General features: G+C 40.1%; 3 protein-coding genes across 3 annotated transcripts; 1 reads left to right on the top strand and 2 right to left on the bottom strand.

Annotated features, from left to right (window-relative positions):
* The first annotated feature begins 81 nt into the window (after positions 1 to 81).
* LOC123498740 (UPF0193 protein EVG1-like) lies at positions 82 to 3,243 on the top strand. Its single transcript, XM_045246142.1, has 4 exons — positions 82 to 543; positions 672 to 908; positions 1,230 to 1,367; positions 2,015 to 3,243. Exons 1-4 carry the CDS (start codon positions 450 to 452, stop codon positions 2,209 to 2,211), a joined length of 666 nt encoding a protein of 221 aa, XP_045102077.1. The 5' UTR covers positions 82 to 449; the 3' UTR covers positions 2,212 to 3,243.
* A 44-nt stretch (positions 3,244 to 3,287) lies between these two features.
* Positions 3,288 to 6,036, bottom strand: LOC123498741 (peroxiredoxin-6-like). Its single transcript, XM_045246144.1, has 4 exons — positions 5,837 to 6,036; positions 4,831 to 4,987; positions 4,355 to 4,569; positions 3,288 to 3,867 (listed from the first exon to the last, which is right to left on the bottom strand). Exons 1-4 carry the CDS (start codon positions 5,920 to 5,922, stop codon positions 3,666 to 3,668), a joined length of 660 nt encoding a protein of 219 aa, XP_045102079.1. The 5' UTR covers positions 5,923 to 6,036; the 3' UTR covers positions 3,288 to 3,665.
* Positions 6,037 to 10,468: 4,432 nt separating this feature from the next.
* Positions 10,469 to 22,201, bottom strand: LOC123498736 (coactosin-like protein). The gene is given in 5 exon segments (XM_045246139.1): positions 10,469 to 11,371; positions 11,872 to 11,997; positions 12,781 to 12,898; positions 19,164 to 19,246; positions 22,046 to 22,201. Coding segments are annotated over 5 exon segments (528 nt in total). The 5' UTR covers positions 22,133 to 22,201; the 3' UTR covers positions 10,469 to 11,257.
* Positions 22,202 to 23,147: the final 946 nt, after the last annotated feature.

The following is a 23,147-nucleotide window of genomic DNA, read 5'->3' as shown; positions in this document are numbered from 1 at the left end:
TTTATTCATTTTCTTCTTGTTCGTTATACTTTAGAGGGGAATGTGTTTTATTTGTGAGTTGTTTTGCAGTAATTAAAGTTTTAAGAGTTTATGGAGTTTTCTGTGTGATCCGCGCCCACCAAAACAAATAGTGCTGGGTCTAAAAAATTCATGAATGACTAACTGAATGTATGCAAAGAAGACCTACTGGATAGCTAACAGTAAAGGAACATATTAGTGAGACAAGGTAAAAGTTTAATAAGTAACAATAAAATCACGTGATCAAAATTGTTGTTGTCCTCATACGCATTAAATTGTGTATTCTTTTATAGAATTCTTTATCATTTAAATCTTAATCTAACATTAAGGCTAATCTCAAAAATATAATTACATATATAAATTAATTACCAAGAAAATTTTGGTCGCCGCCCCTCCGCCTCTGTCACCATGGTAACGGTGTAAACAACAACATGGCGGTGACATTACGTCAAGCTGTGGCGCCGGGGGGCGTATACGACCTCCCTAAAGTATCATACAGCGATTCCACCAAGTTACTTATAAAAGGTTATTTAGATATATCAGCTAACTCTACTCTTTCATCTTATAGGAGAGAAAAAAAAAAACAATGACAAAAGCAAACATCAGGGCGTGCCGCCATAAGGATATCCATTAGCTCAACTATTTCTTCCCAGAACTGATCAAGGAGGCCTCTGTCAGCGCCCAGCACCAGCGGCAAATTGAGCGATGGGTGGGCGGCGGGCTAGGCCTCCCTCCCCACCGTGCCCTCACCGTGCCAAGCCAGGCGCCGCTCCCTCCCTCCTGCCAGGCCACACCACCACGCCCACACTTCCAAACCAAGAGATCCCACGAGGCGATTCGCAAAATGGGACTTTATGAACCTAACAAACTCTACGTCCCACCCCAGCCAAGTTAGAGGGCAACACTAGAACGATATTCATGATGATAGTAATAACAATAATAATAATAATAATAATGATAAGAATATTATTAATAATGTTAATAATAATAATAACAACAATAATAATGATGATAATAATAATAATAATAATAATAATAATAACAATAATATAATAATGATGATGATGATAATAATAATAATAATAATAATAATAGATAAATAGATAGATAGGTAAGTAAATAGCTAGGTAAATAGACAGATAAATATATAATGAAAGTAATAGATATGTATTAGTATTGTCAATGATAATAACTTTGCTTCCTCACACCAGAATATGGGCCAGGCTCGAAGGAGAGGTGCCAGGAACTGATGGCTTTTGGCAGGGAGGGAGCTGGATCACACATCACCACCAAGAAAGTGCCTCAACACCCTGCCACTCCCTCAACACCAGTTGACCGCTTCTCAGAGTGTAGGTGTCCAGTGGTGCCAGCTCATAACTGGTTCAACACACCAACAGCTGCAGTTATTAGTCAGACTGAATACATTGGGAGCCTAAGCATCATTTTGAAACCCATTTTTTATATTATATGCTATTAAGATCCACTTGTTAACCAGTTTCTTTCAATTTCTGACTAGTTAACATTGTCTTCATTGCTTTAGAGACTAAGGAAATTTGAGAACTATTATGTAAATGCAAAGTGTGTGATAGGAAAGATGGTGGCTTTGTCATGACAAGAGAGAGATGACTGGTGGAATGACTGATTTAAGGCAATGCAAAAAATGTAGAGGCATTTATGATGAGATTAAAACAATACAAGAGCAATTTTGTGTTGGAATTAAGCAAATTGAAGCTTCCTCAGTGTGAACTGGTAAACATAAGCTACAAATTAAAAGATAACAACATGACACTAAAATGAGATATCAAATAATAATGAAAGAAGTACAAGTTGGCAGATAATGTTAATGAATAAGCATGAAATTAATGATTGAAAAAATGAGTGTTAAAAAACTATAAGTATTCCTAACTTTAAGAGAGGTTTTCATTACATACTTATGAAGAATCAAGTGTTCCCTTCTGATATAACATGTAGTGGATCTTTTCATGACTTCCTACAGTGATGAGGGAGATGGAGGAGCGTGTGGTGTGGCTGGAGTCTATGGAGGCGGTGGGTGCTGGACAGAAATACCGTGGCCTCATTGCCTCACAACTCGCTCTGAAGCTCAGGGACTTGGAACTGCTTGACCAAGAGCGAGCCAGAGACCTTGCCAAAGCAGAGAGGCAAGCAGCAGCAACCAAGGATCACAAAGAATGATGTTGTCCAGCAAATGGACAAGAGTCTCACAGACTGAGAACAGTTTCTTAGTGAGCAGTTTTGTATTAAAGTGATAAACAAATAAAGATAGACAAATTTTGAAATATTTGTGTTGATTAATTGTTGACACACATCATGCAACACCATTGTCATGATCTTAAGCTCTTCTATCTTGAGCCATTTGCAGGGAATGCATTTTCACATTAATTTTATGTAGTATTATTTGTCACCAACCATGCACTCCTCAGAAGCTTCCAGTCATGAATATATGTTCTTTTGTTTAGGTGGCACATAAAGTATGTACTGTTCACATACCATGAATAAAATGTCTACTATATATTCAGTAGTTTGTTGAATTTTAAATAAAATTATCAATAAGTATGTATGGCACATATTTTGAGAGGTATGCATATACATCTTATGCATAAGTTACTGTTGGCTCATTTCAGTGTTCTGCTGACACTGAGGCAACTGTAGCCATAATTTGAGAATGTTCCGCTGCTGTACCAAGAAATGCCATGTAGGTTTGTATCCAAAAGTTTGTCTTGAAAGTCCCTTCTCTGAACTAATGTAGAAATAAAGTTTCTTACCATGTAGAAATAGTTGATAGTAAAGTTCATATACATGACTATGCATTGTAGTGTTGTAGACCGTCTACCTGCTCTCGGCAAGGTATAAAAAGTCCAGACAAAAAAAACTCAAGGGAAGGGAAAACCACAAGCAGTGACTTGCAATACCACAAAACAAGCAGCAAGATTTAAACTTTTCTAGATCTTGTTCAATGTAACACCCTCAGGGGATGGACCTCAATGGAAGAGTTCCTGTCTATGCACTCCTAATTAGGCCTGCTCTCATGTCAACTTTAATTACCTTCATCCAAGAAAACTGCAAGGGAATCATGAGGATGTCATCATTAATTAAATTAGTTGCTGCACAAGACTTTCTGGGTTTGTTCCACAGCAGCACTCCTGCCAAGTCATCATAGTACAATGAACTGCTACTGCAGCAGCTGTATATAACAACTTTACATGTGGCATGCCTTTTATCCATAAATTTACATCAGGAGAAAAGAATACTTCAGTTTTAAGCATTTTAATAGTAAAAATGGAATGCACTTAAAATACAAGGCACTTTGTATTGGTTTTCCTTTCTAGATGCTTTAGTAACATGCATTTCTTTTCTCTGTTCATCTACATCTAGACATAGTTATAAATTCATAATAACTATAAAAATAGCAATATTAAATTTAATTATAAGAATGAATTAACACCTTTACAGCTAATCATTTTGCAAAGCACCATTCACAAGGATATGATCAATTTGAAATTCACAATTATCTTCCTTGATTATTACCTTGTCTGAAAATGTGTCTTAATGGATATCAAATATCTCTCTAACACATGCCCAAGCTTATAAGCCTTGAAAGATGGCATTACAGCCTCACACAAGACAGTTTACTGTGGCTGAGGAGTTGTGCGGATGTACTCCTTTCCAGAAGGCACCTGGACTACCTTGTGCTCTGGGAACATCTTCTTGGCCTCATCAGGGGAGATGGAGGGCAGCACCATGCAGTTGTCACCATTGCACCAGCCAGAGGGAGTGGCAACTTTCTTGTCGGATGTCAGCTGGAGAGAGTCAATCACTCGCAGAATCTCACTGTAAAGGTGATAACCAATAAATAACTGTGTACAAATAAGTAATCTGGTAAGAAATAAAAGAAAATCAAGTCATCTATACTTGCAGTGGGTGGAGAAAGTTGACCAATATACTCTCTCTCACTGGGAAATTCACACTCAGTATATAAACTGATAAAACAGAAAATTTATGGTGCAATAATCATTCTTTACTTGATGAATACTTATTCCTGGTGAAGTTTTGGGGCTGAAGATCAAACAATATACCATATAATAAGATAAAATAATTGTCTCCTCATTATTCCTGCACTTGAAGACCTAGAGGAGCTTATAGCATAAGATAAATGCATTTCCTGATCCATGCTTTGACACTGCAATTCACACTGCTCCTGCCACTACAGGCTCATGACATCCAAGGCTAATATAGAAAATATTCCACAGAACTGAAGGCATTGTACTTTTCTTAATTTTTTAGCTCATGGAAAAAAGGAAGGACATAACTCTCTTACTTAAAATTGCGTCCAGTGGTAGCAGGGTACAAGATGGACAGCTTGAGCTTCTTGTCAGGACCAACAATGAAAACAGCACGGCAAGTCAGTGGCATGCCTGAGGCAGTCTTCTCATCTGGGTCAATCATGCCAAGAGTTACAGCCAGGTCACGGTCAGGGTCAGCAATGATGGGGTATGGGAAGTCACCAGTCAGGTTGTTGTAAGCTTGAACATCCTAAAAAGAAGACAGGCTTAGTAAAGGTAAATTCTGTAGCTTCTGAAGATTAATTTTCCAGTGATATACTTGTCATAAATTCTGATATGCCTTCCCTGTCACACCTACAGGTCAGGACTCATTCTTTCTCTTCTAAGTTGTATTTTTGTCACGTTTTGTTGTCAACATTGGGAAGCTTTGTCAGTTAAGTTCTGAACTAATTAATCAATCACAATCAAATACAAGAATGATCTTATTTATGAATTTTTTATTTATTTTTACCTTGATCCAGCCCAAATGGTCCTCCACTGAGTCACAGGAGATAGCCATCACCTTCACATTCCTCTTGGTGAATTCTGGCATCATCTTGGCCACAGTGCCCAGCTCTGTGGTGCACACTGGAGTGTAGTCTGATGGGTGGGAGAAGATGATGCCCCATCTGAGGAACATATACAAATTAACCACAGTAATAAAAAGAACTTAGGATACTGCAAAGCATGTTCTAAACTAAAGTACATACAGTATATTTTACACATGTTTTGTTACACTGAGGATGACAGGCACATAAAAATCAATGACAAAGTTCTGTCTTACTCTCATCACATCCCTTTGCTATTTATCTTCGACCTTGTCAAGGAAGTTGTAACAGTACATAGCAGTACTTGTGTAAATATGCACCAAAGAAGGGAACTATCTCTCTCTAGAACTCCCCATTTGGTAAACTTTATAATTTCTGACAGGGTAAAATGGAGCTAGAAATGCTCCAAACAGTGAGATGTAGATCCTCTGAATGGGTAGAGTTACATATGGTGTACTGATTGAAACAGCAATAAAACTTACTTGATTGTAATGGTGTCAGTTTACAATGGTCAATAGGAGGGCAGCGCTAAAATGTGTGTGTGTGTGTGAGAGAGAGAGAGAGAGAGAGAGAGAGAGAGAGAGAGAGAGAGAGAGAGAGAGAGAGAGAGAGAGAGAGAGAGAGAGAGAGAGTGTTTCATAACCCGGTAAGACTGTATAAGCCTTGTATAAGTTCAACATAATATATTGCCACTGTGCACTCAGCATTACTCAGCAACTCTATAAAAGGATGAGAACTGCTGAATTTTATCTGAAACTCTCCTGAAGACACCCTTGCATGCACCCACAATGCTCAGGCAACATGACACCTCTGAAATTGGGACAAAAAATGGCGTACAATGCTTGTGAGAGGTGGCAAGCATAGTAGTTTTCGTTTAACTTCCTGCCAGCTTAACTAAACAGGATGACAATGATAGAGACTGTCACTCACTTGTCCCCGAGGTAAGAATGCAGCTTTATTGGCCCATCAGTACTGTCAGCGGAGAAATTTGGGAAGACATCACCCAGGTTGATCATGGTGGATGGTTTAGGGAGTGGCTGGAGGTGTAGCGAGGAGTGCTCTGCGTGCCAGCTGCCGGTGTGGAGTGAACGCGAGTCAGGCGGAGGGCCGACGACTTCCGTGGCAGCCGGGGCCGTGGGGTGCTCAGAGTTGCCGAACCGAATTACTTTGTTGGTATTTCCTGGATACCGGCATGATCTCGGCTATTTTACTAATCTACTATTTTTTACGGCAATCTCTGATACTTTTTATTTGGATTTAGGTCATACAGAGTTCATTCTAAGCCATTGTGCCAGAATTACGACAAATGAATGTTCAGACTTAACCCTTTGGTCGCATCAAAATGTTTTTTTAATGCTTACCAAATTTGTCTTTTGATTGTTGCTAGACGCTCCCCGTTCCCGGTCCCGTGACCTTGAACACGAAACTTTCTGTTCTCATGAGAGTGAGTTGAACAATGAACACCAAGGCACGTTACACGGTTCAAAATAGTCATTCGGGAAAAAAGTGAGGACATGCTGTGTCTGTCACGATGACTGGCTCTAACAACTCGAAAGCAGTCACTCCACTCTCACAAGCTGGATTTCTATTCCAGCATACCGCAGAAGATGTATCAGATATGAGGTTACATCAGGAGCTTTTCTACCAAACGAAAAGATAAGCAAGGCCTAAAGTTACGTTCATGTGGCGCGTGTCATGCCCGTTACATAATCTTATTTACTCACCTTCTGACATTCCTTCCACCATCTTCTTAATTACAGCTTGAAATGTAGTACGCAATTGCAACACAATTGGAACTAAAGATGCTGCTAGGTTATATATTGTACCTTATCTGCACAATGGTCGCATATTAATAGATAATATCTGATCTAATTAACATCTCCCTAGTCTCTACGTAACGGTTAGCGACGTTACACAATGCACTTATATGTAACAGATGCTTGGATGCTGATATCCACTGTAGCTGCTGTAAGGTACCGTTACCGATTTCTCTATATAAAGAAAGCTGCACCTACCATACGGTGCATGATACGTGACTAGTGACACGTACACACACACACACACACACACACACACACACACACACACACACACACATTTGGTCTAGGTGGATATCTCGATATTTTTCGCATGTAGGGATGAGTTACCTTCATGGGCACATGTATCGAATTAGTTTGCTCATCTAGTACGTGGGACGCCGTGGGATTTCTTAATGAGAGATCCTTTGTTCCAGCTGTGGGTTAAATTCATAATTCCATTTAAATACATGCTGGAGACTTCACAGAATATGCTACCTGTTATTATTATTTTTTTATCTTATTTCTTCTTATCTCTCGTTTTTCGACAAATCTAATTTTTTTTTACGAGAGACATCATTAGTGGAGTTTTGTTATCTTTTCCGTGTTTGAGGCATAATCCTTTCTCTCTCTCTCTCTCTCTCTCTCTCTCTCTCTCTCTCTCTCTCTCTCTCTCTCTCTCTCTCTAAAACATTATCTAAACACATTCGCTGTATAAGACATTTTTGCCGATCTCAATCGAAACTTTTCTTGTCCTTCCTCACTATCACAGTACATATCCTCGTACATCACAAAGCAATCGATATTTTCTTTCTTTCATTATCTAATCATTCGGCTGTATCTCCCGTCCTTCCTCGTCAGGGTGGTAACAGTTCGATTCAAAGCAATATCGGTGGTTACGTATTTGTATAATGACTCAGCGCATCGATAATCATAACTGAAAACTTAATGCCAATGTTTTTTTTTTCCTTCTTTTAGATTCTAGATAAGGAAGAGAGAAAGAAAGGAAGAAGGAAAGCAATGCAACAACAACAACAACAACAACAACAACAACAACAATAATAATAATAATAATAATAATAATAATAATAATAATAATAATAATAATAATAATAATAATAATAATAATAATGATAATAATAATAATAATGATAATAATAATAATGATAATAATAATAAAAATAACAATAATAATAATGATAACAATAATAATGATGATGATAATAATAATAATAATAATAATGATAATAATAATAATAATGGTAATAATAATAATAATAATAATAATAATAATAATAATAATAATAATAATAATAATAATAATAATAATGATAATAATAATAATAATGATAATAATAATAACACGAAGAAGAAGAACAACAAGAACAAGAACAAGAACAAGAACAAAGAAAATAAGAAAGAAAAAAAAAAAAAAAGAGAGAAAGAAAGAAAGAAAGGAAAAGAAAGAAAAAAAAGAAAGAAAATAAAGGAAAAGAAAAGACAATTTTTTTTTTCAGCATGAGCGCATTGCAAATATAAGAAATATATGCTTTCGTGCATGAAGGACTTCACGCAGAGAGAGAGAGAGAGAGAGAGAGAGAGAGAGAGAGAGAGAGAGAGAGAGAGAGAATAGCACTGAACCACATCCCATTATCCTATATGTGCAACGGGAATGGCAGCAGGACCACCGAAAACCTATTATTATTATTATTATTATTATTATTATTATTATTACTATCATCGTCATCATCATCATTACACCATACTTTACTTCGTTATTTTTTCAGCGATTACTTTTGGGTGGATTAGAATATTTTGGATTTCGTTGCTTCCAGTGCAGATTCGATCCAGACCTGTCCGCTTTACTTGGTGTTGGTTTCATACACAAGTCTGACCTTGCTGTTGTGAAAGTGTGAGACAGACACACAGACTAGCGTTTCTAACAATACAGGTAGGGTTGGTTTTCCTTCCTATATGCTTTTTCTCTTCTATCAAAAGTAGTTAACTAGAGGGATAGAGATAGAAAAAAAAAATGAAAATAGAAAACAAGTGAGCTTCAATCTTTTTTTTCTTTCCGTCCCGGCATTTTTATTTTTCACATATCCTTGTGACTTCATTGATGAGACTGATCCCTTTCTTGTTTGACTGACTATATGACTCATCTCTCGTACAATACATCAATCAGTTCATCAATTATTCTGCTTAGAGAATTCGCAAGAAGATGAAAAAACATAGTAGATAGAAGAATATCAAGCAGCATAGGTGATATACAAAAAAAAAAAAAAAAAAAAAAATAGTATCATCAGACTAATGTAGTGAAAGTAATAGCTGATCAGTGAAAAAGGAAGCTTGGGATGAGGGTGGTGCATACAATGAAAAACTGGAATCCGTGAACGAATGCTATGTAGTTTTGAAAAAAAAAGTATAATAAACTAAGGGTTTTGAAATGTTTCACATAAGGGCAAAGACTGGATCAAAAGGAACACGGCATGGGGAAAACTATACAGAAACTAGCAAAGGCAAAGAATGTTGGACCTGTCTTAAGTAGGTCAATAGGATGTTGTATAAACTGTTTTCACTGAAAGAAGCAAAGACAGCAAACAGAAAGCAGCGAAAGCTGTTGTTGAACGAGGAAACTTCCAGGGTGATGTAGTTCATGAGTTGACACGTAGGTTGTATCAACATCACACCTGGTGTGACATCTAGCTAGATGAAGGAAAATATCATAGTTTTTGGTGGCTGGCACGAGAACATTATCATTGCGAAGTGCAGCTGTGGACAAGAGAGAGAGAGAGAGAGAGAGAGAGAGAGAGAGAGAGAGAGAGAGAGAGAGAGAGAGAGAGAGAGAAGATTGTAAATGTAGGAAGTAACAGAGTACAAATCAAGGACCGTTATTCTCTTGAGCTCCAGATAAACCAGTATTGTTAAAAAGAAAGATGATGAGAAGCGGTTTTTGACACACCTTAGATTGTGTTTAAGACCAGAGATACTTCAGATTTATGTGGGATAAGTTACCAGGACAGCCCTTGTATGTCATCACTTTGAAAGGAAATCCGGCCTGATGAAACATGATTCCCTCCCCTGCTGAGAACGAAGAGGTTGGGCTACTACCCATTTCCTTAATATTTGTCTATGAATTCATTTTTTTCCTTTGTATGATAAGTGCTCTGATACAAAAGCAGTTGAAAAAAAGTCCACAAAGGTGCCAGGCCCTAGAGGAGACAGTTCCAGAGCACGTCCAAGATGACCTCGATAGGTGACTTAAAACTCCTCCCTTAATTGAAGGAGCAGGCACGGGAAATACAGCTGCAGGCAGGGAGTTCCAGTGTATACTAACAAAAGGGATGGAAAACCGAGAATGCAGGTTGAGTTTTGATATTTGGTGGTAAACATATTAGCTGTAAGAGAAAACATAAAGCCTTGTGCAGCGAGGCCGCGAGAGGAAGATAGGGATGCATGCAGTTAGCAAGGTCATAAATGCAAGTAGCATGAAAATAGCAATAAAGAAAGCAGGGGATGCAACCTTGCGGGAAGAGAGAGAGAGAGAGAGAGAGAGAGAGAGAGAGAGAGAGAGAGAGAGAGAGAGAGAGAGAGAGGTTGAAGATAGTTGAATTATACAAGTTAAGTAGACAAAATATTTTCCACCCTGTCTTAGAGACCAATATTTCTGGTATATTTGTAGTAATTTTGCGACGATGGCGTCTCTAAAAAAAATATATATACAGTTTATTAGAGTAAATACAAAGGATGTCAATGAAGAAAAGGATTAACAATCTACTTTTCATTATTTATAGCATTTAGTTCTACAATTTTAGTTTCTTCCAATTGATCAGTACAAAACCAGAGTCTGTGTCAGGACTGTGACAAGATATTTGCATATAAAAAATAACAATTAAGTCGCGTCATGATCTCATCTACTCAAGGCATCAGACATTCAATCCAGCCACTAATGCAAGATGTATGCTAAGCTACGGGTCTGAGATTGTCCCTATAGTTGTTTCCGCAGCACCGAGTGAACAAAGGAACAGAGGATAATTCAAATGTGCGTAATTAAATATCTTTTGCGGGGATGGGAGGGGATACTGCATGAAACTCAGATGAAATAGTGAAAATACTCTGACCAGAGTTCTGACTGGTTGGCTGGCAGGGGAGGGACCGGCAAGGATTGGAGCACCGTAGTTATATGAAATGAAAATACTGAAACCCACAAGAAACTGAATCATTCTAAGGCCCTAAAAATGATTAGATCCCTGACAGCCGATACCACAAGGGCTCACCGCGGCCTCGAGCACCGCCAGAGACGCAGGTGGGACCACGCCGATGTGCTGCGATGCGATGCAGGACCTAGGGCACAGCTGGCCTCATGAATAGAACCCTACTGGCGGCACCTGATCTACAAGCAACAGGTTGGAGACACGTGATCAAAACATGGATGGCTTGGATGGACAGACCCAGTGATTCAGTTGGATAAAGTTAATAGTCCCAGCTGGAGTGAGACGGTGCTTGTGGCTCTCTTGTCCCCTTGTGGCTCGACCAGTGCCTAGGTGCTACGGTGCTACTCGCGGATGCCGGTGCCATAGTTAGCTCCGCCAGCCTTGATAAGCTCCTGCCTGAAGGCCTCCACGTCTAATTCCGACAGGCTTTCCAGCGTCAGCTCCACCGCGAAGTTCTGTGAGGAAGGGGAGAGTGTTAGCAAAGGAGGGTCTGTGTGTGATCTGTGTGAGAGGGGAGTGTTAGCTCATGGGTGTGGCGGAATGTGGCTGTGGGAGAGGAAAGAGGGAAAAGTTGATGAGTAATTAAGAAAAGTGGCAGTTGTTAGGGTATGTATGCTTGAGAGAGAGAGAGAGAGAGAGAGAGAGAGAGAGAGAGAGAGAGAGAGAGAGAGAGAGAGAGAGAGAGAGAGAGAGAGAGAGAGAGAGAGAGAGAGAGAGAGAGAGAGAGAGAGAGAGAGAATGACAAATTACAGAAAAAAACAAAACTAAGTGAAGTAGGCACAAAAATCAGATAAAATAGATGATAAATGAATAAAAAAAAAAATAATACACATACAAATGAGATAGAATAAATAACAGATAAAACAAACAGATAAATAAAGCCAAATAAAACAAATGCCAGACCGAGACAAAGGAGGGAGGGAGATTAATTAACCCACATCATCCTTGGCGAGACTTACAGCTAGATTTCCTTGACCAGCGCCTTATCTGTGGACATTTTCGCCTTCTTGATCGGGGACACGCCCAGCCCGACCCACGTCACCAGCAGGAACTTGGATCGCTTGCTCATCTCATCTCCAGTCTGAGGATAGGAACACAGTCACTCCACGGTCACAACACGGTCCACACTCCACATTCCCCTTGCCGAGACTGTCTATTTTGATCCCCGCTGTGATTCAGTATACAGCAGGAGTTCTCAACCATTTTCTCGTTAAAAACCCCCTTGAGTTATAAGATCATCTACCCGAACCCCCAGAAATCTGACATCGAGCAGAATGTTAATCTAGTGACTGACACAAACTCAATATGCAATGGTACTACAAAGGATATTATTAGATTAGCCACCCAATCTTCCTCTGAACACCTTGGGATTCGCGGACCCCAGTTTGAGAACTCCAGGTATACATTATCAGTATTTCATTAGCAAAGCGTCTAGGTAATAACTGTGGTGTTATTTGTCATGGGATATACGTGTTGTTGTTTTATCTTTGGAATTTACTTGAAAATGCCTCATGTTTATTTTGGGAAGTTAACTTGAAAATATATACATGGTTATTCATCATGGAAAAAATTATGGAAAATGACGAGTATACAGATTAGCGTAATGTTTGATAACAGATAAATAGACATTAAAATTCAGATGGTTAGTGAATTATCAAATAAAACAAAAGTTAGTCAATATTCAAACAAAACATGCATTGTGTTATAATTTACTTTATAGAAATAGAGTAAAAAAAAAAAAGTGAAAAAGCAAAAAGAAAAGAATAGAAAAAACAAACAGTGATTAGCGGAGTGTTTTCATGCACAGAAGTCATGAGGCGAAGGCGCGGACAGCTTGAGGAAAGAGAGTCAGCATGATGCAGACCTGGAGGCGGATGTAGGCAAACGCTCGCTCGTCCTCGCCGAACTGAGCCTTGAAGTCATCGAAGGACTCGCCCTTGGCCGCCACCATCACCTGGCTGCCCTCGTACTTGAAGACAGCCCTGCAACACACCACCGTGAGTCACCCTCGTGTTGTAAAGAGAGAGAGTTGCAGTCTACATAGAAACATTATCTTGAACACTTTTGTCCATATCTCCACTACTTTCTAAAGGCTCTACATGAAGTTAGGGTAGCTTTTAAGGGTGTTTTCTAGAGTTCTAGTGACAGATTAACAAGATTTCTCCATCATTAACAGAGGAAATATTCTAAGAACAGAGCTAATCATCCTTGTGGCCTTTGAAAACAGTGGTGGTGAGAGAGCAAAAGAGTTTCTGAATACAGGTCTGTTGAAACATATCACGAAGGAGAGGATGAGGAGCAACACAAAGGAAAAGAAACAAAGGAACAATAAACAACAGCAGATCCGTTGATTCCTGCAAAGTTGTTTGTGATGTGAAGGATGGTGATGATAGTGGTAATAAGGAGGAGGAGGAGGAGGAGGAGTAGAAAGAGAAGGATGGTAGATGAGAGATTAATTTAAGGACATAAAAGGAAAGAGAGAACATAATAGTGGCGAGAAGGGAGTTCTAAGAGGGAAGAGTGAGAAAAAGTGAGGGAAAACGAAAAATAAGAAAAGGAAAAGGGAACGGGAAGAAGGGAGGAAGAGGTTTATAAGCTTAAGATATGGAAGGCGACAGTTGCGTGAGGGGAAAGAGGAGAAGGAAGGTGCCAAGAAATAAAAAATAAAATAAAATAAAGTAAAACACCTCAGAAGCGTATACCAAAATAGAATGACGTCTCTATGAATCCTCAGATGATGATGATGACGATGACGTTAAAACCTGAACTAGAATACATGACTCGAGACAACACTACCAGGAAACAATGGCTCATCTCGCTAATGTATTCTGTAATCACCGAAAGAATTACGTCTCTGCATCAGGAATCGAGTCAGACTGGCTGACATCAAGGACGACGACCGTGATGAGATACAGTAAATAGGGAGCATATTTTACGGATATATACGAAAATTACGTAGCTTTTTATCTATGGTGTGTGTGTGTGTGTGTGTGTTTCACTGTTTGATCTGCTGCAGTCTCTGACGAGACAGCCAGACATTATCCTACGGAACGAGCTCAGAGCTCATTATTTCCGATCTTCGGATAGGCCTGAGACCAGGCACACACCACACACCGGGACAACAAGGTCACAACTCCTCGATTTACATCCCGTACCTACTCACTGCTGGGTGAACAGGGGCTACACGTGAAAGGAGACACACCCAAATATCTCCACCCGGCCGGGGAATCGAACTCCGGTCTTCTGGCTTGTGAAGCCAGCGCTCTAACCACTGAGCTACCGGGTGTGTGTGTGTGTGTGTGTGTGTGTGTTTTAACTTTTCTTTTACTGAATGGAAAGATTTGGAAGGTTTATTCACTCGTACGGACACCGAGATATCATTGAATTATTGTACATTTGATTTGACCTACTTCCCAAAGGTTCTCGATGAAGCTACACAGGTATTCAAGCAAGTTTTCTAAGGTACACATGTTTATAAGCGTTTTTCTATGGTTTCAGTGACAGATTAATAATATTTCAACATCATTACCGGTGAGACAGATTCTACGAATACATCATCTGAATCGTTATCACACCGCCGTTCCTATCAATTCAGAAAAAAAGAAAGATATGTTAACAATTCTATAAAACACAAGGTTGCCTATAAAAAGAATAAAGAAATAGTTTATCCTCCGTCATTAAACACTGGTCTTGGGGTTTGAGGTCGCAATAACGGCCGCTTCGCCACATCACCAACCAGCTCATCAGTTCGCCATCAGCAGCTGTTGGGGGCAGACTAAACGAGAGACAATTTAGACAAGAGGCTGCGAGATGAAGCAAACCACACGTGTATACTTTTAATAACGTTATGTTGGTTGCGTGTAGACCGCTGCCAATTTAGGGTTAGTGGTGGTGAGCTATAACTGCGCTTTCTACACCATCGCACCGCACAACTTCGCAAGTTTTGAGGGGACGCTAAACAAGAATCTGGCCGAGATCAAAATTCATATTCTAAAGAATCTGAAAGCCTTATCTCCATCACAACATGAATTTTATCTCTATTACACTAGACTCTGAGAGTTTGAATGATTGCTGTAGTATAACTATATAGTAGTTGAACAAGATCTCTCATCAATGGGACACATTTTTACCTTGAGATTTGTGTACGATTAGACCATTTTATTGACATTGGGAAGGGACTATGGAGGTAAAAAAATTAATGCCCATAGTCCTCACTATTTTAATCCCCCACATAAGTTTCTGAAGCTGTATAAAATCGCTTAACAGTAAGCAGAATGGATATAAAACGCGTCATGGTACCGGAGGGATTAATTGAAGCACACACAAAGGAAAATACGATTAATAGCATAAGGCATTTGAAGTCGTTATGAGAGTACCAACGTGTGTGTGTGTGTGTGTGTGTGTGTGTGTGTGTGTGTGTGTGTTTCGAGGGTCATGTGTTGCACTGGACTCGTGACCACTCCCGGTTAGGCCTAAAAGTCATGAATATAGTCCTTTCTGCTCTATAGATAAGACTGACCTTTTGTACATCACACACGCCCATCCTCTTGTCAGTGGAAGATAAAAAACTTGATTATTAATGAAAACCCAGATGACTAAACCTGAGCCTGAACCACGACTTGCTTGATGATAAATGAGATGCCAAAGTGTGTGTGTGTGTGTGTGTGTGTGTGTGTGTGTGTGTGTGTGTGTGTGTGTGTGTGTGTGTGTGTGTGTCTCCCCTACATTCATCCTCGTTCCTGTCGGTGCTGTGACAACCCTGCAAGACTCACTCTCACTCATGACTCACCACTCACTCGTCCATAACTCAAGCCAACCAGTTTGCCCCATTGTTATCCCCCCACCTCTCTCTCTCTCTCTCTCTCTCTCTCTCTCTCTCTCTCTCTCTCTCTCTCTCGACACGTTCACTGAGTTTACAAGTCGAGATGTTTTTTTTTTTCTTTGTGCAAGTGTCAGGTTTCTTTTATTTTCTTCTTTCTCTTTTTATTCTTTCGTTTGCATTACTTTTTTCCTTGTTTATTCACTCACTTTCATTTCCTCTCTCCTCTTTCGTGTATTTGCTTCGCGTGTGTGAATTGTGTACTTTTTGTGGTAATTATGTAATTTTTTTTTTTTTGTCCTGTCCCTCCGCTAACACGCACGCGATGTTTAATATTCCACCGCCACACCCTGAAGATGTAAATGTACGAGTGTGGAGGTGTCGCCACTGTCACTGTCACCACACACTCCACACGCATCCATTTTAGGTGTAGCGTTCCTCTCTCCCTCTCACTCCCTCACCATCCCTCCTCTCTCTCTCTCTCTCTCTCTCTCTCTCTGAACTCAATTTTGTAACCCAAATACTCGTATCACAAATTTTATTGCCCACTGCTTTAAGATCAACACGCTCATGCTCTTTTACATCGGCCCAAACAAGGAGGATTGAATACCACACTGAGTATAAAAATGACTAGTGCATGTCTTCAGATCTTGTTGATACCGTGCCTTCACCAACACTCGTAGCATGAGAGGCCCTTCGCAGTTATGGTCTATCATTAACGCTTCTGTAAACAAGTGCAGCTTACTCACAAAATCAGGACTGGCCGTGTTTTGGTCGAGTAGGCATGTAGCGGTCATATAGAGGGCGTGTGATGGGCGTGTGGTGGGTGCGGGTGGGTGTATGACGGGCGGGCGGACAGACGGACGGACGGACGGACGGGCGGGGTCTGGTGGGTGAGTGGGTGAGTCATTGGGTGGGGCGACTGGCTTGCTACCACCTCCTCCCTCCCTTAGATTCTCCCTCTTCCCTCTCTCTCTCCACCCAGCCAGTCCCATTTCCTCCTCCCTCCTCCTACTCCTCCTCCCTGACGTCATCTCCGCTCCCTCACTAATGTGCTGGCCTTATTTATTGATCCTGTACTGTTGTCCCTCACTTTGCCGGCCGGAAAACGTCATGCAAACTCCTCAGTGCTGATCAAAGCCACATCACACGTGCCTCACGCAGCCAACACAGGAAAATCGGGAAAGGCTGGTAAGATTTCGACTAATACTGGTTGGCTGGCATTCTTTCTCTCTCCGGCTCGTCTACTGAATGCTTTGCTGTCCCAATACGACTATTTTCAGAGGCAATAGAGAGGATTAGCCGCGTTCCGAAGAGTGTTTCCGTGGTTTATTATGTAGAAATCTCGTTAATCTGTCACTAGAAACGCTTAAGCATATTTGAAAACCGATGTCACTTCAATTAAAGCCTTCTGAATGTAGTGGATGCGCGGGCAGAAGTTTCAGAATATACCCCTCCTCTCTCTCTCTCTGATATTCTTGAGGGAAAATAGAAAAAAAAAAAAAAATCGAAACAAACCATTAATTTCGCAGTACTGTGAAAGGGAAACCGAGCTGACAGGACCCAGGCAGACACGGCGGCTGGTTTATATCAGAAAATTGATCCACAGCAGGGTTGGTGAGCGATTGTATGGTGGTGGTGGTGGTGGTGGTGATAGTGATGATAGGGAGAACAAGAGTTATGTAGTGAGATAGAGACAGAGAGAGAGAGAGAGAGAGAGAGAGAGAGAGAGAGAGAGAGAGAGAGAGAGAGAGAGAGAGAGAGAGAGAGAGAGAGAGAGAGAGAGAGAGAGAGAGAGAGAGAGAGAGAGAATCCAAATAAACACAATACTAAAAGCAACAACAACAACAACAACCAAGCAAAACACAAACCGTACATGAAAAAAAAAGACTAAGAATAATATATACAAAGGATGAATCATAGAGTAAAATTAGACAAATTGTAACTTGATAGAAATAAACGAAAAAAAGAAAGACAGATGGGTGAGCAGGCAACCAGGCCGAGAGACAGACAGACAGACAGACAGACAGGAACAACGGATTAAAGACGTCAAGCTTGAATTTCTATCATGTATTTTATTTTCTCCTCGCCTCGCCTATCTTATTATATTCTCTTATCATATTCTTTAATTTTTTTCTCTTTATATTCCGTTTTATCTATTCTTATCTATGAATCACAGGAGTAAACTATTATTCTCATCATTATTCTCATTCATTCAAGAATTACCCATTATTCTCATTCATTCTAGAGTTAACCATTATTCTCATTCATTCTAGAATTAACCATTATTCTCATTCTAGAGTTAACCATTATTCTCAATCATTCAAGAGTTAACCATTATTCTCAATCATTCAAGAGTTAACCATTATTCTCAATCATTCAAGAGTTAACCATTATTCTCAATCATTCAAGAGTTAACATTATTCTCAATCATTCAAGAGTTAACATTATTCTCATTCATTCAAGAGTTAACCATTATTCTCATTCATTCTAGAGTTAACCATTATTCTCAAGCATTCAAGAGTTAACCATTATTCTCAAGCATTCAAGAGTTAACCATTATTCTCATTCATTCAAGAGTTAACCTTTATTCTCAATCATTCAAGAGTTAACCATTATTCTCAAGCATTCAAGAGTTAACCATTATTCTCATTCATTCAAGAGTTAACTATGAATCTCAATCATTCAAGATTTAACCATGAATCTCAATCACTCATATTTTCTACTAGTAAAGTCTGGAAATCCCTGTATGTCTGCTTTTGTATTTCTTCCTTTCCTTGACTTGAGCTCTTCTAACCTCTTCAGTACTGGAACACTTTATTACTAAAAGTTTTGTGTATCATCTGATATTATTTATACTAGGAAGAGTTTATGGAGGTGAGAAGATTAATAGCTAGAGTCTTCACTATTTCAATCCCCAACACAAGTTTCTGAAGTTGTACAAAATCGCTATGGTAAGTAGAAAGAATATGAAAACGCGTAATGGTACTGAAGGGGTTAAGACGGAGGTTTCAAGACACTTATCCTTCAATTTTAGGCGATCATTTTAACTTTTTCTTTTGGGATTAGCACCTTAGTGGGTCATTTTCTCGTTTTTTTTTATTGATCTATTTACTGATTTGTCCCGGGTCAGTACTTTTCTTAACTTAACCCCTTCAGTATCAATAAGACGCGATTTCATATTCATTCTGCTTACTATTTGGTGATTTTATACAGCTCCAGAAGTTTACGTAGGGATCAAAATAGCGAAGACTCTGGCCATTAAGTCTTTTAAAACCTCCATAAACCCTTCCTGATGTGAATAAAACCGTCTAATCATACACAAAACTCGTAATGAAAATGCGTCTCAGTACTGAAGGGGTTGAAAAATCTATCTAGCTACTTATCTATTTTATCTCTCTACAGGTCAGGTGGTCTAGATTGCTTACCAGTTGACCTCAGACTTGTCATCTCGGACTTCGCTGTAGGCATCACGAAGTCCATCCCGGTCAATCTGCGTCATGGACATCACCTGAAACAATAGTGGTGGTTAACGCCGTAAAAATAACAATGAGCAAGGTGGTGGTAGTAGTAGTAGTAGTAGTAGTAGTAGTAATGGTGGTGGTGGTGGTGGTGGTGGTGGTGGCGGTGGTGGTAGTAGTAGTAGTGGTAGCAGCAATGGTGGTGGTGGTGGTGGTGGTAATGATATGGTGGTAGTAGTGGTAGTAGTAGTAGTAGTAGTAGTAGTAGTAGTAGTAGTAGTAGTAGTAGCAGTAGTTTAACAACAATAAAAACAATATAAATAACATAATAATAATGATAATGATAATAATAATAACAATAGTAATATCAATAATAATAACAATGATAAATGATACAAACGATATGAAAGAACAATAGGAGAGAGAGAGAGAGAGAGAGAGAGAGAGAGAGAGAGAGAGAGAGAGAGAGAGAGAGAGAGAGAGAGAGAGAGAGAGAGAGAGAATGTCAACAGGGAATGTCAACAAAATCCCTAGAACTGTAATAACCACACACACACACACACACACACACACACACACACACACACACACACACACACACACACACACACATCCGTTGGCAATACCCATCTGTTAACTGGAATACTTGCCGGAGTTGTAGTTATTATGAAAGACAGAGAGCGTAAAGAGGAGGACAGGAGGAGGAGGAGGAGGAGGAGGAGGAGGAGGAGGAGGAGGAGGAGGAGGAGGAGGATGCGTGACTGTCCTTCTGTCGGTCATCTTAAAAATCACTTACCGTAGCTTCTTTCATCTCCACACTTCCACCTCGATCACGCTCTCTCTCTCTCTCTCTCTCTCTCTCTCTCTCTCTCTCGATTTTTGCCTACTCTTCTTTCATATTACCATTGCTATTAGAGAGAGAGAGAGAGAGAGAGAGAGAGAGTGCTGATTGCCAAAGATACACTTATCTCTGGCCTATCTTCAGCCCACGCACTGTAATCAGCACCAGGTTCATTAAAATGCTCCCCTCAATGCACCTGATCGTGCAATCTTGCTGTATACTATAAGCTCTTGTTAATAAAACGTCAATAATGTAGCAAGTTTTAGCAATAAGTCTGAACATCATCTATTTTCACTTTTATCTCTTCCTCTCGTCAGATAAATCCTTGTATGCGTTTCGTTTTTTTTTCAAGTACAAATTTGTTTTTTTTTTTTACATTTCACTTTTCCTCTCTTTTCGTTTTCATTATCCTCACAATTTCTACGCCCAAGTTATTAGTCTTTCGTTTCTTCCTATTTCCCATTGTGCTTATTTCTTTCTTCCTACTGTGTCACTTAATTTCCTCTCTCCCCTTTCCTCCCTCTCTCCTTCCTTCCTTTTGTTCCTTCCCTCCGCCGTTTACGCTCTTCCTCTCTCCCTTTTTTTCTCTTTTTTTTTATTGGACTGTCTTATCTCCCTGCACTTTCCCAGATTACTTCCTCCCTCCACCCCTCCTTCCCTTCCTTCACTTTTTATCTCTATCTCCGCCCTTTCTTCACGTTTATCTCCATCTATTTCCTTCTGTAATTTGTTTCTCTTCCCTCTCTCCGTCTCCGTTTGTTTAATTTATCACCGCCTCTCCATTTGTTACCATCTATCATCATTTTTCTGTTCTCGTTCGTTCATAATTCTCTCTCGCTTCACCTCTTCATTAGCTTACCTCTCCTTCAATTTTCTTTTCTATTTCATTGCCTCCATTATTCATTTAATTCCATTTTATCTTTACATATTCAATTTTTATTTATTAATATATTTTTTTCGTCGCTATCAATCCTCACTTCCATTTCCTGCCTGTCTGTCTGTCTGCCTGCCTGCCTGCACGTCTGTTTGTCTGTCTGCCTGCACGTCTGTTTGTCTGTCTGCCTGCCTGCCTGCACGTCTGTTTGTCTGTCTTCCTGCCTGCCTGCACGTCTGTTTGTCTGTCTGCCTGTCTGCCTGCACGTCTGTTTGTCTGTCTGCCTGTCTGTCTGCACGTCTGTTTGTCTGCCTGCCTGCTCGTCTGTCTTTCTGCTTGTTGTGCCTGTCTGCCTGCTGTGTCTGTCTGCCTGTTGTGTCTGTCTGTCTGCCTGTTGTGTCTGTCTGTCTGCCTGTTGTGTCTGTCTGTCTGCCTGTTGTGTCTGTCTGTTTGCCTGTTGTGTCTGTCTGTTTGCCTGTTGTGTCTGTCTGTTTGCCTGTTGTGTCTGTCGCCAGCAACACCGGCCATCCGTCACTTTTGTAGCCATCACTAATGTATCTTGGTTTCCTCACATATCTTTAAAGTTCACCGCAATTCCTGAACGATTAAGAGATTCTTCGCTGTGGGAAGTTCAGTGGAGGGAGGAACTTGAAGATAGGACGTCTTCAAGTGTAAACCGACCTCAAGTGCAATAAATGTAGGTAATGAACGCGTAAAGTTTAACAAAAAAACACACTGGGCAAGACACGAAGGTTCATTTCAATTAGTGCACGATTACAGAAACCTCAAATAGCCCACGGAAGTAATAGCTGCGTGTAATCAAGATATAAAACGGATTTCAAGACCAAAACAAATCTCACCACCGTAATTACAAGATTATGTACGTTGTTTTTTGTTCTGATATCACGATCACGCATGAAAGAAAACCATTTTTTTTAGCGTTTGCCTCTATTAACTTTTCTAATTAACTGGCGAACGTATAGTATGGAGCAGAAACAGGATATTAAAAAAGACACTGGCATACGCGGGCAGATATTAGGTTAACGAGTAATATTTTCAGGGTACATTAGTTAACACTTCCTTTGGCAACAGGTGAAGAGAACACCTGTGCGAGTTTACGGAGAAGGTTCTTACTGCGTGGTTCTCGACGCGGAGGAGCGATGTAGTATTAGATGACGGCAGCGATGGCGGAGGGAGCGACTTGGAGACACACACACACATACAGCACACACACAGCCTGCCTCTGCTTCAGGGCTCCACCTAGCGTCTGCTCTGGTATATCCTCACTCCTGATAACCACTCAACGTCCCCCAGACACACCCTGATTATGCCCCGCCTACCCCTCATACCTCCAGCCTCACTCCTCACCCTGGCAATGTAATCGCCACCTATGCTAAAGACTCACTGACTCAGCAAGTATGCATTAAGCTACAGTTGTTTGTAAATATTAGGTTTACACTATTAACATTACTGCCTCGAGTGGGTAAGCGTTCGAATAGACTGGGGTAAAGTTTCATCACCAGCATCATCACCACCGCCATCACCACCAAAGCTACCCACACACCACTAAACACCAGGTATTAATAAAGTCAGTTGTTTGTACATATTAATTTTTAAGACACTAACATTATTCCCTCGAGTATAAGCTTTGGTGTTGTGTAAAGGATTAAACTACCACCACCACCACCACCACCACCACCACCACCACCACCACCACCACCGCCCACCTCAGTATTAAAATCACAAAGCAAGCACTACATAAATAACCTCCTTCATATCTTTAACTGATCAAAACTTAACACACACACACCTCCACACGAAACACTTATTACTTGCAACACACTCCATAACATTAACATTGATTCTTATTATCTTATCTCAGACTTGTAAGTGAGTGTTCATCGAACCATAACTCATGTCTTAATCAGAGAGAGAGAGAGAGAGAGAGAGAGAGAGAGAGAGAGTGTGTGTGTGTAGTGCGGATGTCCCCACCTCAGTATCCGCTTAGGACATAACACTGACAGCTGGAGATAAATGGGAACACAAGTCGGGATGTACATTGAAGACACAGAGATCGTAACACCTTGAAACCTGAAAGTATTGAGGTTAGGAGGCAATACACTAATAGACCTGGGACTACTTTCAAACTTACTCCATTATGACATGTTACTTGACACATGTTACTTGCTTTTAATTAAATAATACTACGAGAGGTCTTTTAGGGGGGGGGGAAGAA

This window comes from Portunus trituberculatus, chromosome 48, assembly GCF_017591435.1.
Source record: "Portunus trituberculatus isolate SZX2019 chromosome 48, ASM1759143v1, whole genome shotgun sequence".
Classification (NCBI taxonomy): domain Eukaryota; kingdom Metazoa; phylum Arthropoda; class Malacostraca; order Decapoda; family Portunidae; genus Portunus; species Portunus trituberculatus.
The sequence above is the reverse complement of the archived record's forward strand: the minus strand, read 5'-3'. Positions and strand labels throughout refer to the sequence as shown.

Bases quoted from the DNA above. Each gene is read 5' to 3' on its own strand.
- LOC123498740 (XM_045246142.1), top strand. From the start codon at position 450: ATGGCGGTGACATTACGTCAAGCTGTGGCGCCGGGGGGCGTATACGAC. The intron at 909-1,229 runs GTTAGAGGGCAA...TCCTCACACCAG, and splicing joins CTACGTCCCACCCCAGCCAA to AATATGGGCCAGGCTCGAAG. The intron at 1,368-2,014 runs GTAGGTGTCCAG...GACTTCCTACAG, and splicing joins AGTTGACCGCTTCTCAGAGT to TGATGAGGGAGATGGAGGAG.
- LOC123498741 (XM_045246144.1), bottom strand. From the start codon at position 5,922: ATGATCAACCTGGGTGATGTCTTCCCAAATTTCTCCGCTGACAGTACT. The intron at 4,570-4,830 runs GTAAAAATAAAT...TCTTCTTTTTAG, and splicing joins ACCATTTGGGCTGGATCAAG to GATGTTCAAGCTTACAACAA. The intron at 3,868-4,354 runs GTAAGAGAGTTA...TCACCTTTACAG, and splicing joins ACCACTGGACGCAATTTTAA to TGAGATTCTGCGAGTGATTG.